Here is a 16,496-nt window from a genome sequence, read left to right on the forward strand (position 1 = left end):
AAAGAGACTCATCTCGTTTATATTCTGAGTTAGAGCTAGTGGAACCTATCTGGCTTGTCTGACAGGATCAGACAGACGAATAGTTCTACAAGTCCATGGGGCCGGATGGACTGCATCCGAGGGTGCTCAAAGAGTTGGCGGGTGTGATTGCAGAATCATTGGCCATTATCTTTGAAAACTCATGGCAAGCAAGGGAGGTCCCGGATGACTGGAAAAAGACTAATGTAGTGCCCATCTTTAAAAAAGGGAAGAAGGAGGATCCGAAGAACTACAGACCAGTGAGCCTCACCTCAGTCCTTGGAAAAATCATGGAGCGAGTCCTCAAGGAATCAATTTTTAAGGAAAGTGATCAGGAACAGTCAGCATGGATTCACCAAGGGCAAGTTATGCCTGACTAACCTAATTGCCTTCGATGATGAGATAACTGGCTCTGTGGATGAGGGGAAAGCAGTGGATGTGTTATTCCTTGACTTTAGCAAAGCTTTTGATACTGTCTCCCATAGTATTCTTGCCAGCAAGTTAAAGAAGTATGGCCTGTATGAATGGACTATAAGGTGGATAGAAAGCTGGCTAGATCATTGGACTCAACGGGTAGTTACCAATGGCTCCATATCTAGTTGGCAGCTGGTATCAAGCGGAGTGCCTCAAGGGTCAGTCCTGGGGCCGGTTTTGTTCACTATCTTCATTAATGATCTGGAGGATGGCGTGGATTGCACCCCCGGCAAGTTTGCAGATGACATTAAACTGGGAGGAGTGGTAGATACGCTGGAGGGTAGGGATAGGATACAGAGGGACCTAGACAAATTAGAGGATTGGGCCAAAAGAAATCTGATGAGGTTCAATAAGGACAAGTGCAGAGTCCTGCACTTAGAACGGAAGAATCCCATGCACTGCTACAGACTAGGGACTGAGTGGGTAGGCAGCAGTTCTGCAGAAAAGGACCTAGGGGTTACAGTGGACAAGAAGCTGGATATGAGCTGACAGTGTGCCCTTTTTGCTAAGAAGGCTAGCGGCATTTTGGGCTGTATAAGTAGGAGCACTGCCAGCAGATCGAGGGACGTGATCATTCCCCTCTATTAGGCATTGGTGAGGCCTCATCTGGAGTACTGTGTCCAGTTTTTGGCCCCACACTACAAAAAGGATGTGAAAAAATTGGAAAGAGTCCAGCAGAGGGCAACAAAAATGATTAGGGGGCTGGAGCACATGATTTATGAGGAGAGGCTAAGGGAACTGGGATTATTTAGTCTGCAGAAGAGAAGAATGAGGGGGGATTTGATAGCTGCTTTCAACTACCTGAAAGGGGGTTCCAAAGAGGATGGATCTAGACTGTTCACAGTGGTAGCAGATGACAGAACAAGGAGTAATGGTCTCAAGTTGCAGTGTGAGAGGTTTAGGTTGGATATTAGGAAAAACTTTTATACTAGGAGCGTGGTGAAGCACTGGAATGGGTTACCTAGGGAGGTGGTGGAATCTCCTTCCTTAGAGGTTTTTAATGTCAGGCTTGACAAAGCCCTGGCTGGGATGATTTAGTTGGGGATTGGTCCTGCTTTGAGCAGGGGGTTGGACTAGGTGACCTCCGGAGGTCCCTTCCAACCCTGATATTCTATGATCTTTATGCGTAGTCCTTAAATGTGATATTGTTTCAAAGATTCTCCTTTCTACTGTAACCATTTCTTAAGGAAAGCAACCAAGTATAAATGGCATTGCTCTCTAACTTTAAAATTTGCACTAAGAAAAACATTTCAAAATAAGACTTGCTTTGAAAATCAAATATTTCTATCTGGAAAATAAGAGATTTAAAAATGTATAGGCCTGCAAAACCCAAACTTGCTTTTTCACTGTATAAACTACAAAAAAAAATCTTTCCAATTCATGCATTCAAAGATATATTTTGGTTTGTTATTTTTAAAAAATTGTCATTCATTTAATGCATATTCAGTAAAATCCAGTCAGGTAAGGAAATGAAGCTATTTTTCTTGTGGTTTTCAAATTCCACATATAATAAAACCTCCAACCCCTTGTCTCTTGTAATCATCATACAGAGTAAATCTGTAGAAGTTTAGAAGCTGAGACAGCCTCTGGAAAAAACAGACAAGAAATTAATCTGAAAGAGAAATTCAAGAGTAAAGACATTGATTCCTACATTGTAGGAATTAGCAAGGCTGATAACTTCAAAAAGACTTCAGAGCTTTTCTTTTCATGTAAACGTTCATCATGACACAACAGCTCTGAGTTTGACACACAATGAAAATCATTTGAGAGACCTTTTATGTCTGTTATGGTATGTGAAGGTTGAATTCTTTGACTGCCCATCATTAGTCATAAATAGATGTTCAAGAAGATTAACACAAAAGAAAAGTTATGCCTATTTATAGATCCATAGGAAATTCAGAGTGTTCGGCACCCACTGCTTCTAATACACTTCACATAGTCTTTTCTCACATAAAAGGTAAAAAGAAGTTGAAATGAAAGATCTGAAACTGTATCTCATATAAAAACTGGTTGGGAGGAAAGCCTTTCAGACCTCCTCAGATAATGAAAGCGAGGCAACCTCAGAAATAAAGACCGGCTTTTGTAATGCAAATGAGGTAGCCTCACGCCATGTCTACACTACAAACTTTGGTTGATGCAAGTTACTTCATCTTCTACCACCAAAGTTTGTATATTGCTCAGGCATATGCACACTTGGCTGCTTGTATCAGTGCTGTGTACAATCACATGGAGTGCTCGTGTCAATGCAAAGTGCAGTATACCATACGTAAATATTCCAAGTGCCACCTGCCACCATCCAGTGCAATGCCTTTGGGGAAATTTTCACCTCTTGTGGAGTAGAAATGACTCATCCAGGATTTCTGAGACCCTAGGTGGTCAAGTGCACAGCACGCAACTTTCTCCATCCCATAACGCCATCTATATGCCATAATTTTCATGCTTTTAAAAAAAATCCCACAAACTCGTGTGGCACTTGTCACTGTCCACCATCTCTGACAGACACATGGAGCCTGCAGAGCTCTGCACTATTCTCATGAACAGTGCACATCCAGGACACATGATTATTCTGTACTGGCAGACCCACAGGAAGTACCACAACAATGGGGGACTTGATGGTTTCTTCTAGGACAGTTTGTTAAAGGACATAGCAAAAAATATTCAAAGTTGTTGGTGATGTTCATGGAGCAGCTGCAAGTGATGGAACACTGCTTCTGGGCCTGAGAAACGAGCACTGACTGCTGGGATCACATCATAATGCAGGTTTGGGTTGATGAGCAGTGGCTGCAGAACTTTCAGATGCGAAAGGTCACATTCCTGGATCTGTGTGATGAGCTTGCCCCAGCTCTCCAGCACAAGGACACCAGAATTAGAGTTGCATTGACAGTGGAGAAGAGACTGATGATCACACTGTGGAAACTTGCAATTCCAGACTGCTACTGGTCAGTGGGAAATCTACAGTGGGGACTATTGTCAAGAAAGTGTGTAGAGCCATGAATCATTTCCTGCTACAAACGACTGTGACTCTCGGCAACATGCAGGACATAGTGGATGGTTTTGCAGCAATGGGGTTCCCAAACTGCTGTGGGGCATTAGACAGCATGCATATTCCTATTTTGACGCCAGCCCACCCTGACACAGAGTACAGAAAAAGGCTATTTTTCTATGGTTATGCAAGCACTGGTGGATCAATGAGGACACTTCACTGCTATCAATGTGGACTGGTCAGAGAAGATGCACGACACTCACATTTTTAAGAACTCAGGACTGTTCAGAGAGCTACAAGCAGGGACATTCTTTCCCAACTGGTGGATTACCGTTGGTGATACTGAAATACCAATAGTGACCGAGCCTACCCCTTGCTCCTCTGGCTGATGAAGCCATACACCAGCCACTAGATAGCTCCGAAATTCAACTACAAGCTCAGCAAGTGCAGAATGACTGTTGAATGTGCTTTTGGTAGATTGAAGAGATGGTTGTGGTATTTACTCACTAGACTGGATCTCAGTGAGAAAAATATTGTTATGGTTATAGCTCCCTGTTGCATCCTGCACAATATCTGAGAGGCAAAGGAGTACAAGCTGCCACAAGGATGAAGGGCGAAGGTGGAAAGCTGTCTGCTGAGTTTGAATAGCCAGACACGAGGGCCATTACTAGAGCCCAGTGTGGAGCTATGCAGTTGCCAGAGGCTTTGAAAGAGCACTTTAACAGTCAGCAACAGTTGTGTTCTCTATTGGTGTGTTCTTTGGGCCTGAAATTTTGGGTGCTGCTAAGAACTGTACAGCATTTGCCATACATTTATAAATACGACTGGGGTGCTCCTGAGCCTACGAATTACAGTAGAACCTCAGAGTTATGAACACGAGTTACGAACCAACCGGTCAACTATACACCTCATTTGGAACCAGAAGTACGCAATCAGGCAGCCGACGACAAAAAAACAGCAATTACAGTACAGTACTGTAAAAAGAACAGGAGTACTTGTGGCACCTTAGAGACTAACAAATTTATTAGAGCATAAGCTTTCGTGGACTACAGCCCACTTAAATGACTAAAAAAAATAAAGGGAAAGTTTAAAAAAAAGGTTTGACAAGGTAAGGAAACTGTTTCTGTGCTGGTTTCATTTAAATTAAGATGTTAAAAAACAGCGTTTTTCTTCTGCATAGTAAAGCTTCAAAGTATTAAGTCAGTGTTCAGTTGTAAACTTTTGAAAGAACAACATAAAGTTTTGTTCAGCGTTACGAACAACCTTCATTCCCAAGCTGTTCATATCTCTGAGGTTCTATGGTATTGCAAATCTTTCCTTACCTGCATCCCTCTCATTTTCTGGAACCGTGCTATTGTGTCACTGATGGTATAGACACGAACATGGCCCATGTGCAGCTTTCCAGAAGGGTATGGGAACATTGAAAGCACATAAAACTTTTGTCTTGATTTCTAGGAAGAATAAAAAAAGTTAAACCCAAGTAGGTTAGCATTTAATTTTGAAAAAATAAATCAATAATCAGCCTATAGGCTACACAATCTCTAAAACTCCTATTAAACAAAACAAAGTCATGTTACAGCAGGGCAAAAATAGGGTTTCAATCAAAAATATCCAAGTTAAGTTTGCTGGGAATATAAACTGGCAGGGCTCCAAACTTCAATTGGGTTGTACCAATTTATATTAACAGAGAATTTGGAACCTAGTGTTTTATCTCAAAAGTTAACTGCAAACATTCGTGGGGTTTTTGCATATACCTGCTTTTACAGAAGATTCTTTTACAAGATAACAAAAGAGGGGGGGAAAAGATATGACTGTTCATTTAAAACTGTAATTTGTGCTATATTTTTAAACAGTCAGGTCAAAATTGCCCCAGATTTTAAGTTTCATAAAAATCCAAACCCAGAGTAACAGAAGCGTTTTAATTATTTTTTTAAAAAACGGTTTTAAAAAGCAAATGAACATGCCTCTAGAGTGTCTACAACCCAATTACTAAACCACTGAGCTACTGCATGAAAATGTGAAAAGTTAAGGTGACTAAAAACTGACTACAAACTAAAGTGAAATTGATCACTATATTCCTATTGCAAAAACTAAAAATACAAAAAGGCAGCCTAAAGAGTGAACAGTAAGTGAAAATACTTAAATTCTAATTTTTTAAAATAAAGTAATATTTGTAACATTATGATTTTTTTTATTTGCAACTTTAATCTTCCCTATAAATTGTTCACAATCTAATTTTGGTCACTATATAGATGATTATATCCATTGTTCAACAATTTACATGCTGGTCCATTATTCTTTACATGCTGGTGTTACAAAAATACTATGATCGCTTTTAAAAAAAATACAGTAGAACCTCGGAGTTACAAACACCTCGGGAATGGAAGTCGTTCATAAGTCTGAAATATTCGTAACTCTGAACAAAATGTTATGGTTGTTCTTTCTAAAGTTTACAACTAAACAGTGACTTAATACAGCTTTGAAACTTTACTATGCAGAAGAAAAATGTTGCTTTCCTTTTTTTATTTTAGTAGTTTATGTTTAACACAGTACTGTACTATATTTAACTCTTTTTTTTTTTTTTTTTTTTTTTTTTTGAGGGGGTCTCTGCTGCTGTCTAATTCCATACTTCCAGTTCCAAATGAGGTGTGTTGTTGACTGGTCAGTTCGTAACTCTGGTGTTCGTAACTCTGAGGTTCTATTGTACTATGAATATTACTCTGTATTCCTATTTAACAAAAACTCTCTTCCAAATATATTTTCCCCTACAGATTTTCCTTTTTGTTTTCCCAGCAAACAGCAAAACTAAAGAGAATCAAAATGGTTTACTGGGGTAGTAGAGAGAACTAGCACCTTAACAGTGGATTTTATTAAATGACACATTAACACCAGGAATGGAACAAAAATATTAAAAATAATTCTATGAGTTTTGCATATTTATGAATGCTTTCTAGATTATTGTCTCATACTAAAAAGGCATGTATTTAAACCAATTCTTTCCCTGGCACGCACGCACAATTCTCATCTTATTTTTTTTTCCTTCTCCATGCAAGTCAGGTCACCTCTCTATCTTTGTGACAATATAATGACTTCTATTTTCTGCCTGAAGAAGGACAGGTAGGGGGAGAAGAGAAGCAAATGAGAAGGAAGAATGAGAGTTTATAGGTATGTGACTGAACATAGATAAGCGTGAAAAAGAAACATGGAATTGTATTAGAGACAGAGTATACTAAAATTGTTTTTCAAAGATCTTCACAGTGTGGAGGGTATTTTTTTTTTTTTTTAAGACATTCATTGTTTCTGGGATGCTTTCAATTATAGAATACTCTGAGAAACAAGCTTCCCTAAATATAAATTTAACATGCCACATTAGTGGGACAACAGATTTAGCAGTTGGTCAGTGAAGCCAAACTGCTCTTTGAAAAACCTTACAAAGTTTATAATCTCAAAGGGTTTTTTCCATATTTTTAAGTATTCTGGGAAAGTGATTTACTTTAAAAATGGGTCTCACCCATGAGGGAGCATCAGGTATTTCCCAATCACTCAGCTATGGAAAATATGGTCTTAGCTTCCTAAACCATTCTGCTCACAATCTAGGATTGGTTCTTACCAGTATTTTTTAAGTGCTTTGTCCAAGCCAGTTTAAAAAAAACAAACAAACAATGGACATTTCCGCCCTTTCCTTTGGGTGATTATTTCACAGCAGAATAGATAGCACTTTTAAGAAAACCTCTCTCATAGTCAACCTAAAATATACTCATTTGATTTTACCTTGTATTAGTACCACCCTAAGCAATTCCTCTCTCTGTTTAGGGCTGTTCTACACTGAAAACTTACATTGACATAGCTACATCTCTCAGTGTTGCGAAAAAAACCCACCCCTGAGACACACAACTATGCCGATCTAACCCCCGGTGTAGACAGCACTAGGTCGACAATTCTTCTGTCGACCTAGCTACTGCCACTCAGGGAGGTGGATTAACTACAGCAACATCAGAATTGCTCCCTTCACTGTAGGGAGTGTCTACACTGAAGCACTACTGTGGAATTTTATGCATAGACATAGCCTCAGTGTTTGCAATCTTCTAACTGTTGCATTCAGTTACCAAAGTCACCTTTCAGCTCCAATCCAGCAACACTTACATACACACATGCACCCACCTTTATATATGTGAGTAGTCCCAGTGAAATTAACAGAACTACTTGTGTATATAAAATTAAGCACATGCTGCAGGAATTACAAGAATCAGGGCCTTAGTCATCGTTTTACCAACGTGTACACATTTAAGTCCTAACCTAGAAATCCGATCACCATGGGTGAACCCCTGTTCCTGAGTAGAGTCCCTCTAAAGTCAATGAAAGTCTCTTTTGCATGGGAGAACTCCTGCACTCATGTTCTCGGATTGTAGAATCGAACCTTAGTTTTTAAATCTTTCCTCATACGAATTCTGCAAGCCCCGAAATTACTTGTGTTGTTTTTCTCAGATTTCCCTCCAATTTATTGGCATCTTTATGGTACTGAGAAGTTTCCCCTCAAAAAAAAAACACCAAAGGGGCTTTTTTGGTCATTGTGTGACATGACTCTCTGCCCACAGTCACCTCTTATTCTCATTAGCTTTACTACTGTACAAATATTTATTACTCGCCCCTCCTCTGTAAAACTAATCCTAGAAGTGATGAAAAACCAACTTCATAAAGCTTAGAATAACATCTGTATATAAATAAATCTGAACATGAATAGTTTGAATACACATATTTAGACTTATAAAATGAGTAACTATTTATTAAGAAGTTGGGGAAAGAGATTTGTTGTATGAATCACCACATTTATTGCTTTTTCTTGTCCATGACCAGGAAAGCTGGGTTCTCAATGTCCTTCTAATTGCTGGTCATTTTAAGACATCCATTTTTCTTTCTTATAGCTTTCTTTCAAGAGTGATTTATTTGTATTTATCTGTTGGTATCCTATTGCTTCCATTACACCGCACCACAGGAAGTTTTTATTGCGACTAGCATGAAAGAAATATTTTAAAAAACCCAAACAAATATTTTTGGTTTTACTGCCAGTAAATATCTTATTTAGAAGAAAGCTATTAAATGGGAGCCATACGTTTATAAATTCTTTTGTCTGTTGTTAACCATATTGTTTCCTTATTCACTTTTCTTATTATAACTTTTTCAAATAGTCTATTACAGGATATATTTTTGCTAAATAAGGGATAATATGGTTTTTTTTAAACAGTGTTAAGTACTCCAGACGGATGCTTTCAAAAATATTTCACCTTGAGAAAAAAAATCAAATATGAATTTTTCAAGTTTCTCAAAACGCTTACATCTGTTTCTGAAGTTTTGCAAAACTGTTCCTTCATTCTTGGAAGCCACCACTTCTCAACTTTCTTTCTTGTTTCCAATCCATAGTCTCTTTCCCACTTCCCGGTCTCACTGTAAATAGATCTGATCCATCCTGGAATCAATCTCCTTTGCCATTTAATTAAGTCATTTAGCTGCCTTTTCAGACATGAGGAACAAACTCCAAATCTCTGCCAAGCAGACTGCATGTTTTAGGATAGAATGGCTGTTCTGAAAAATACAAAAACATAATTTTTAATCTAAGGTCAAGCAATGAATACTACAGTAGAAATCTGTATGACAATTCTGTTGTAATGAAACATACTTTAAGCACAGTTTAAACAATATTTGTTTATTTCAGATGGCACTTGCATTCTATTTCTAGTGTGGGTTGTTAAAGCACTCAATTTTAAAGAACTGGCTCTAGTTTGGTAGTATTAGATTATTTCCTAAAGGGATGAAATCATTTTACAATCTCCCAAGAAAAGTCAGTATCAACCCCCTTGAGATTACAGACATTTGAACTAACAGAATTTGGAAAAAATTTTAATAGTTATTTGGGATGAGGACAGGGGAAGGTGGGAGTTGCAAAACAATCTCAAATATAGTCAATTAGTTTGTAACTGCTGAAAAGCCATGGGGGGAGGACTATAGTTACTAGATTTCAGATTGACATTCGCCTCTGGTTACTCCCCTGCATAGGATTAGATGGAAAACTCACTACTAAACTCTTCAGTTTCAGATGTGGTTCAACAAGTCAAGACAAAGATAATAATGATGAGCCCCAAATTATGGAAACTTCTCTTCACACACTTTTGCAGGTCTCAATCCAGTTATCACAAAAATAAGTCAGAGATGGTAAAGACCTATTAGTCCATCTTTCTGACAATGTAGGATTGTTCCCAATAGCATTGTTGCTAGCGCTAGCAACTTTTCTTACTTCTATTAGGAGAATATTACACAGCCTTTAAAATAAATGAAGTGTCTCACTGGTAGGAAGATTTTCCTGAGATTCATCCTAAATTTCCCTTTTTAATCTCATCCCATTACTCCTGTTGATATCCCTTGCACCATGCCAATTCTTCTCCATCCTTAGGCCTAGTCTGCCCTTGAAAGTTGTAGTAGTATAACATTTCAGTTAGAGGTGTAATTTTTGTATATAGAAAATGGCTAGGGAGCACTTGACTCAAGAGATCTGGGTTCTCCTGACCTTCTGGATGACTTTGGACATATCATTTCACTTTATTATGCCTGTTTCCTCATCTATAAAATGGGTATAATGATACTGACTTCTTTTGTAAAGCGCTATATAAAAGCCAGGTGGTATATTACCACCACCTCATTCCACAATGTGATGTCTCTATCTATGCAGCTCAAAACTACACTGGCCATTTTTGCTGCTCTGTTGTACTGCAAACTATTTTCTCCTCTCATCCCCAAGGGTGGTCTTCTTCAGCATTACTGCTTCACAAGTTTCTTCTTCCCACTGAACCTCTTGCAGTTGAATCCTTCACTCAGAAGAGACAAAACCATTTGTGTGGAATGAATGGAATCAAGACCCTAAAAGATATAATTTACAGTGGGGTCTCTAAATCTTTAATTGGGCTAAAAACAGAAGTTCCCCCCAACTGAATAAGTTTATTGCACTGTAATACAAATAATAACAATTAATAAATCATTGAAACAGTCATTTTCTCTTTATTCAATTCTGAACAAAAAAAGGATAAAACCTTGTGAAGCCACTCTCGGGTGTGCACTGATGTGGGAGAGCACATTGTACTGAGTGGCCAGCTTGGGAGAGAGGAGTTAGCTACACACCAGTGCTTGTCACCAGTGTGGTGATGTAAGGGGATGTGGGATGCTTTAGAGAGGAAGTAGCCACAAGTACTCCTGTTCTTTTTGCAGATACAGACTAACACAGCTGCTACTCTGAAACTAGTTATAGGTGGTTCTACATTAGGATGGGGGCTTGGGCATGCTTTTGGTGGTAGTTAAGGGGGTTCTAAGCTAGGATTGGGGGTTATAAGTGGAAGGTTCTAGAATGGGGATGCTTTATGGAGAACTAGTTATGGGGATTCTAGGTTGGGGTAGGAGTTCTGGGAGAAGGACACTCTGCAAGGTAGTTATTTATGGGAGTTCTAGGCTAGGAGATGCTTTATAGAGGAATAGTTATGGGGGTTTTAGTTTAGGGGAGGAATAGTTATGGGGTTCTAGGTTAGAGTGGCAGTGCTGGGGTTAGATGCTTTGGGGAAGGGGTACTGGGGGGGGTCTAGGTTATGGGTGGGGGTGCTTTGGACAGAGGGTGCTTGGTGGGGGAGGAGTACTCGCGGCACAGTACTGGACAGGGAGTTGCTACAGGCTGGGGGATGGTTTGGACAGGGAGCCATTATGGGGGGGGAGCTGGATGCTCAGGGACGGTGGGGCCGTTACGGGGAAGGTCGCGTAAGGGGCGGTATGGACTCGGGGCCGTTATGCCAAATGAGGGGGGTCGTCGCGAGCCACGTCTGAGCGCGGGAGCGAGAGGGAGAAAGGAAGGATCGTGTTACCTGCGCGCGAGCCCCGGCTGCTAGCGTCCGCCCCCCTCACGCGCTCCGACTGACTTCCGCTTTCGCGCTGGGCGCCGCCATGTCTTTACCGCCCCCAACGCAGCTCGCCCCGCCCCCGGGAGGAGGCGGGCCGAAGGGCGGGGCCATGGGGAAGGGGCGGGGTTCTGGGGTCCCCTGGCGGCACGGGTGGGTGGTTGGGTTCCCACGAGGCCTCTCCAGCCACAGCTTCCTGCGGCAGGACTCGGAGCCCGCTGCTGTGCGCCGGCCGCCTCCCTCCCTCTGGGGAACGTGGAGAAAGCACAGCACTTTAAAGCCATGCGCCCAGCCTCTTACCCATGCAGGGATAGAACGCTTAAATAAAATAAGATCCAGCCTCAGCCTTCACCCAAAACTTTACCCACAAAGTTGGCTAGAGGTTTTGAATCCAAAACCTAGTTGTGAGAGAGATTGCAGGAAATAGCCCTATCTTTGGGAGCTCTTACTGAGTGAAGTTTGAATAACTGTGGAGTCCGTTGTCTCATAAATGCAAATTTTGTGTTTTAATGTGGAATTGTACATAACCTCTCTCAAGGAGTTATGTGGCCAAACTAAATCCAGGGAAATGTTATGAGCATCAAACGAGCATCAAACTATTTTAAACAATGTGCCAGACAAGAAGGAATTTTTGAGACAATGAAGCAGGTTTCCTATGAAATAGTTGGGGTGAGGTAAATGCAAATTTCCACTTCTAGACCCAGCCTTCTGAAGGAGAGAACCATTGTCTGACTGATTATCTATTCAGTCTCTGGATATCAAAAACCCTAGCTGTATAATGGAAAAGTTAACATACGCAAATAACTTTTTGTTCTGAGCAAAAGCTGTTATGAACTTGTGACCACAGAAAAACCCCTTGGTAGGGTTTGAAGGACTGAATCCTACCAGAGCCCAAGACTGGAGCTGGGGTGATCTCTAATAAGCTTATTAGTATGTGTGTATGTTCTTTTATTGTTTTTAATATGTTGTTGCCATAATACTTTTTACCTTAGGAATAAATGTGCTTGCTTAGAAAGGGTTGTGTGGTAACTTATGGCTGTGGACAATTATGTTGTTACTTTGAATTGTAAGCAAAGTACAGATGCTGGCCTACTTAGGCTGGCTTGCTTGGGAACTTGTGTAGGAAGATGTGACACAGAGGTCCATTGGTGCCAACTGGCAAAGGGTTTACTGTTCTTACAAGCAACTCCTACACCCAATATACCACTTTCATGGTATTTATCCATAAAGGATAGCATGTGAGATCTCTGCTGAAAGCTTGTAACTTATTGTGAGATGTGTGTACAAATAATATTTAAAGGATAGTGTAACTATATAGAAAATTACGCCCTTACGGTCTTGGAGTGAAAGAGAGTCACCAGGGACTCATATGTCTTGGTGATGGCGTATTCAAACAGGAGGGAGTTACCACCACCCCGGCTAGCTGATTACATAATGTATTACTCAATTGTCCACTATTTCATCAACCCAGAAAAGTCAATGGAAAACCATCATAAGACAAAGCATAAGCATTGAAACTACTTGGAAGTGAAAAAGGGTCACCCTGTCTGTGAATAAAGACAAAAGACTGATTGACTATATCACACAATGGAGAAAGACACTGCATCCATTCCTCCTGGGGGAATTCTGCGCCACTGCACACATGCAGAATTAATCTCTTGTGTAGTATCTTTTTTCTCTGCAGAAAATATATTCTGCTGGAGAGATGCTGCAATTACATCTTTCACCCAACAGGGGCTGCTGTGGTACCAGAAGAGAGCAGCTGCTCCCAGGCGGGAGCAGCCCCAGAAACGGATAGGGAAGAGAAAAGGCTGTGTTCCTCACAGCGCCCTGCCCGTGGGCCAGGTCAGGAGGCACAAGATATGGGGGGACCGACTGCATGGAGCTGCTGGGGAGGGTCACAGACTGGGCTTCAGAAGGCCTAGTGGGGGGACAGACTGGGCAGGGGCTGAGTGGAGGATGCAGGGATACATAGGGATGGGGAGACTGGGCAGGGGCTGAGTGGGGGTGCAGGGGCACATGGGGACGAGCAGGTGGCTGGGGAGGATGCAAGAACACATGGGGAGGAGTGATAGCTGAGGGGGGCGGGGTGCAAGAACACATGGGACGGGGGCAGATGTGCCAGACTGAATGAGAGAGGCTAGGGACAAGTAGGATCTGCCTGGGGGAGACTCCCTAACAATCCCTCCCTGCAAAAAACTCTGTTCCATACTTCTCCCACCCACACACTCCAAGTTCACACCCAGGCTCCTTCCCAGCAATTACTTCCTGCTACCTCAGCTCCTCTGTTACCCCAACTCCCCCAAACTTTTGCACTGTTTCTGAGGGGTGTGGGAAATATGTTTCTGTATTGTATTTTAAATGAATTATTACTCAACATTCTGTATTAATATGCCTAGTAAGGAATCTATTTGTCAAAAAACATTTCCTGAATCTTTTTTGTTGTCTGTATTGTTACAGACAAATTTGCTGTCAGATATTTTGAAATAAATTATCAAAATAATTGAAACTGGCATGATTATATTGTGTTATTTTAACAAATAAAATATGCAGAATTTTAGAATATGGTGTGCAGAATTTTTAATTTTTTGGCACCGAATTTTTAATTTTTATGGTGCAGAATTCCCCCCCAAATAATCCATTCACTAGAGGGGCAGGTACCTTAATGAGAAGGAGGTGCTTCATGAAAAATTTGGTCCTGGCTTCTGGCCCTACCAAATGCTGCAAAAGACTGAACTTTGTGGTGAGAATCTACTTTATGAAATAGGAAAGGTACCTATTAGTAAGTGTAGGCCCGAGTTTGCATGTTATGATTTTGTTTTGTATGTAATCATTTGTTTCCATTGCTCTCACTTGATTCTATTTGAATATTTCTTGAACCTTATACTTTTAAAAATGCCCTTGTTTTTACTACAATCAAACTCAGGTGCCGTGTGTGTGAGATACAGGAGCACTGGTCTAAGGTAAAACTGGGGTACACTGTTCCTTTGGGAACGGAGGATCTGGGATTTCTGTGGGTATCCAATGATACAAAGAGGGGACATTTTTAAGGGACTCAGGTGTATCTATTCTCAACCAGTATCTGTTGTCACTCAGAGGAGAGTGGTTGAGTGGCTGACAGGCTGGTTGTGTTAGTGAGCTAACAGCTAGCTGGCATAGGCAAGACTCCCTCATGCCAAAGGCAGTTGACAACAAGATGACTTACAGCCCTGGCTGCCCTGAGAGCTTCACAGCTTGGAACTGTTGAACCTGGAAAAACCCAGGTCAGGAGGGAGAAACGTGGGTCTCCTCCCAAGAGAGGTGATGGGTGAGGAGACTAGAGTTGGTGCCCTTGCTGGACCATGGAGTGGGAATATAGGGGTAGATGCCCTGAACTGTGACACTAGTGACAGAAGGGGAGGGGGAAAAAGGTGTCTTCAGAACATTACTGAAAATATATTATCTTGCTTAGTACCAATCACCATAGTAACTAGTGGCTTTAAATACAGTTTTGAAAACAAATCACACATGTACACAACCCATCACACATGCTGGCACTAAGAGCCCAGCTAAGCTACCACCTTATCTGGGTAGTTACAACTTAGAGAATTTTTCACTTGACCACAGCTCAAAGAGCCGGGAAGCGATTAGTTCCTTTTAGTAGTGGAAATGGGACCCTAACCATGTTCTCAAACCATGCTAAATCTTTAGATCCCACTCTTACAAAGATTTCTGCAAGTGTTTAACTTTACACACTTAAGTAATGTCATGGAAGTAAGTTACTTACCTGAATAAAGATAAGCACATGCATAAACATTTGCAGGATCAGGGCTTGGACAGTTCAAGCACTGCTGTGACTAAGATACCATCATATTTATTAGGAATCCAAATGGGCACTATCACAGCATATGTAAAATACATCTAACTATGCAATACACGGCTGGATTTTTATAACATTTTTACTTCTCCTTTGTGTTTGCCTGGCAATAGCCCAGAAATAGGGCCAATAATCGTTTTATTAAAAAACTGAACTAATGAGGAAAACACAAAAGTCCATAAAGACAATCTACAAGCAGCATAATTAATTCTACCTCTGGCTGGAAAATAACACCTTATCCAGTTGTCTAAACAATGCAGTTAATAATTGTTTGTAATTACTATGAGTTTGCACAGGGAACGTGAAATACTTTTACCTGTTGATTGCACCGTTTTGCTGCTGGCAACCATTGACTGAATTTTTTACCCTTGTGTTCAAGTGGAGTGGAAATGAACAACTTCTGGTTATATAATACAGTGCCGAGAGCTGGGTGATATATTTTTTCTTTGTACATCTGGGTGTCTTATATCTGGTAAAAATTATTTTTAGTGATGTAAGCCTTCAGCTTTGCTGTGTACCTCTATCAAATATACTTCAATTATAACCTTTGTGCCACAGAAAATAAAATAAGCACGGGTCTGATTCTACCCTTTTTTACATGAATGTAATTACATTAAGGTCCATTGGAATTATGCCTGATTTATCACAATGTAAGGAGAAGAAAACTGATTCCATTGTCTCTTCCTGGCTCTTCTTAAGTGATGGTGACGAGTTTCTCAACAGCTTTTTCCATCCCAAATCTTTACATGAATAAGTTACAATGTGGTTATGTAAATTTTCAAATCAGCTGCAGATCGTCAGGTGTCTGGGAACAGTTGACACATTCCACTATCGGGATCCAGCATCAAGGCAAACCTTAAAATGATGTACAATAGGGTTTTTTTTTGTGAAAAATCACCAGCAGTAGGGGCCACTGCTGCTTAAGTTGCTTTGGAAGTGTAGCTTTTAAGGAACTTTCATGTTAACAATCTTCTAAGTAGATATCTTGAAGCTCAGTAACTGTTATCAGTGTGAGGCCCAAAGTCATTAGGAGTAGCAAACTAGATATACAGTACTGGACCCGTCATTTGTAAAAGCAGCCCTCCAATGAGGGAATGACCAGAAAACAATGGCTCTTATAGAAGGGCAAAAATACATAGAAATAATCACTTTGAGTAGAGCAGGACAAATGTATTAGTTTAAAGAGGGGTTATGTTAAATAGGAAGGTAAACGGAATGAAAGTTGTGTCCAGATTCC

General features: G+C 40.6%; 1 protein-coding gene across 2 annotated transcripts in view; it reads right to left on the reverse strand.

Annotated features, from left to right (window-relative positions):
- The window catches only part of LARS2 (leucyl-tRNA synthetase 2, mitochondrial), a 111,285-nt gene extending 99,787 nt beyond the window's left edge, over positions 1–11,498 (reverse strand). For both annotated transcript variants that reach the window (XM_034760969.1, XM_034760970.1), the window contains exons 1-3: positions 11,371–11,498; positions 8,809–9,055; positions 4,798–4,926 (exon numbers count right to left, since the gene is read on the reverse strand). In XM_034760969.1, coding sequence (XP_034616860.1) covers positions 4,798–4,926; positions 8,809–9,033 — 354 coding nt within the window. In that variant the 5' untranslated portion in view covers positions 9,034–9,055; positions 11,371–11,498. The remainder of the gene's footprint in view (positions 1–4,797; positions 4,927–8,808; positions 9,056–11,370) is intronic.
- Between the last annotated feature and the right edge of the window lie 4,998 nt (positions 11,499–16,496).

Source organism: Trachemys scripta, chromosome 2 (assembly GCF_013100865.1).
Source record: "Trachemys scripta elegans isolate TJP31775 chromosome 2, CAS_Tse_1.0, whole genome shotgun sequence".
In the NCBI taxonomy this organism is placed as follows: Eukaryota; Metazoa; Chordata; order Testudines; family Emydidae; genus Trachemys; species Trachemys scripta.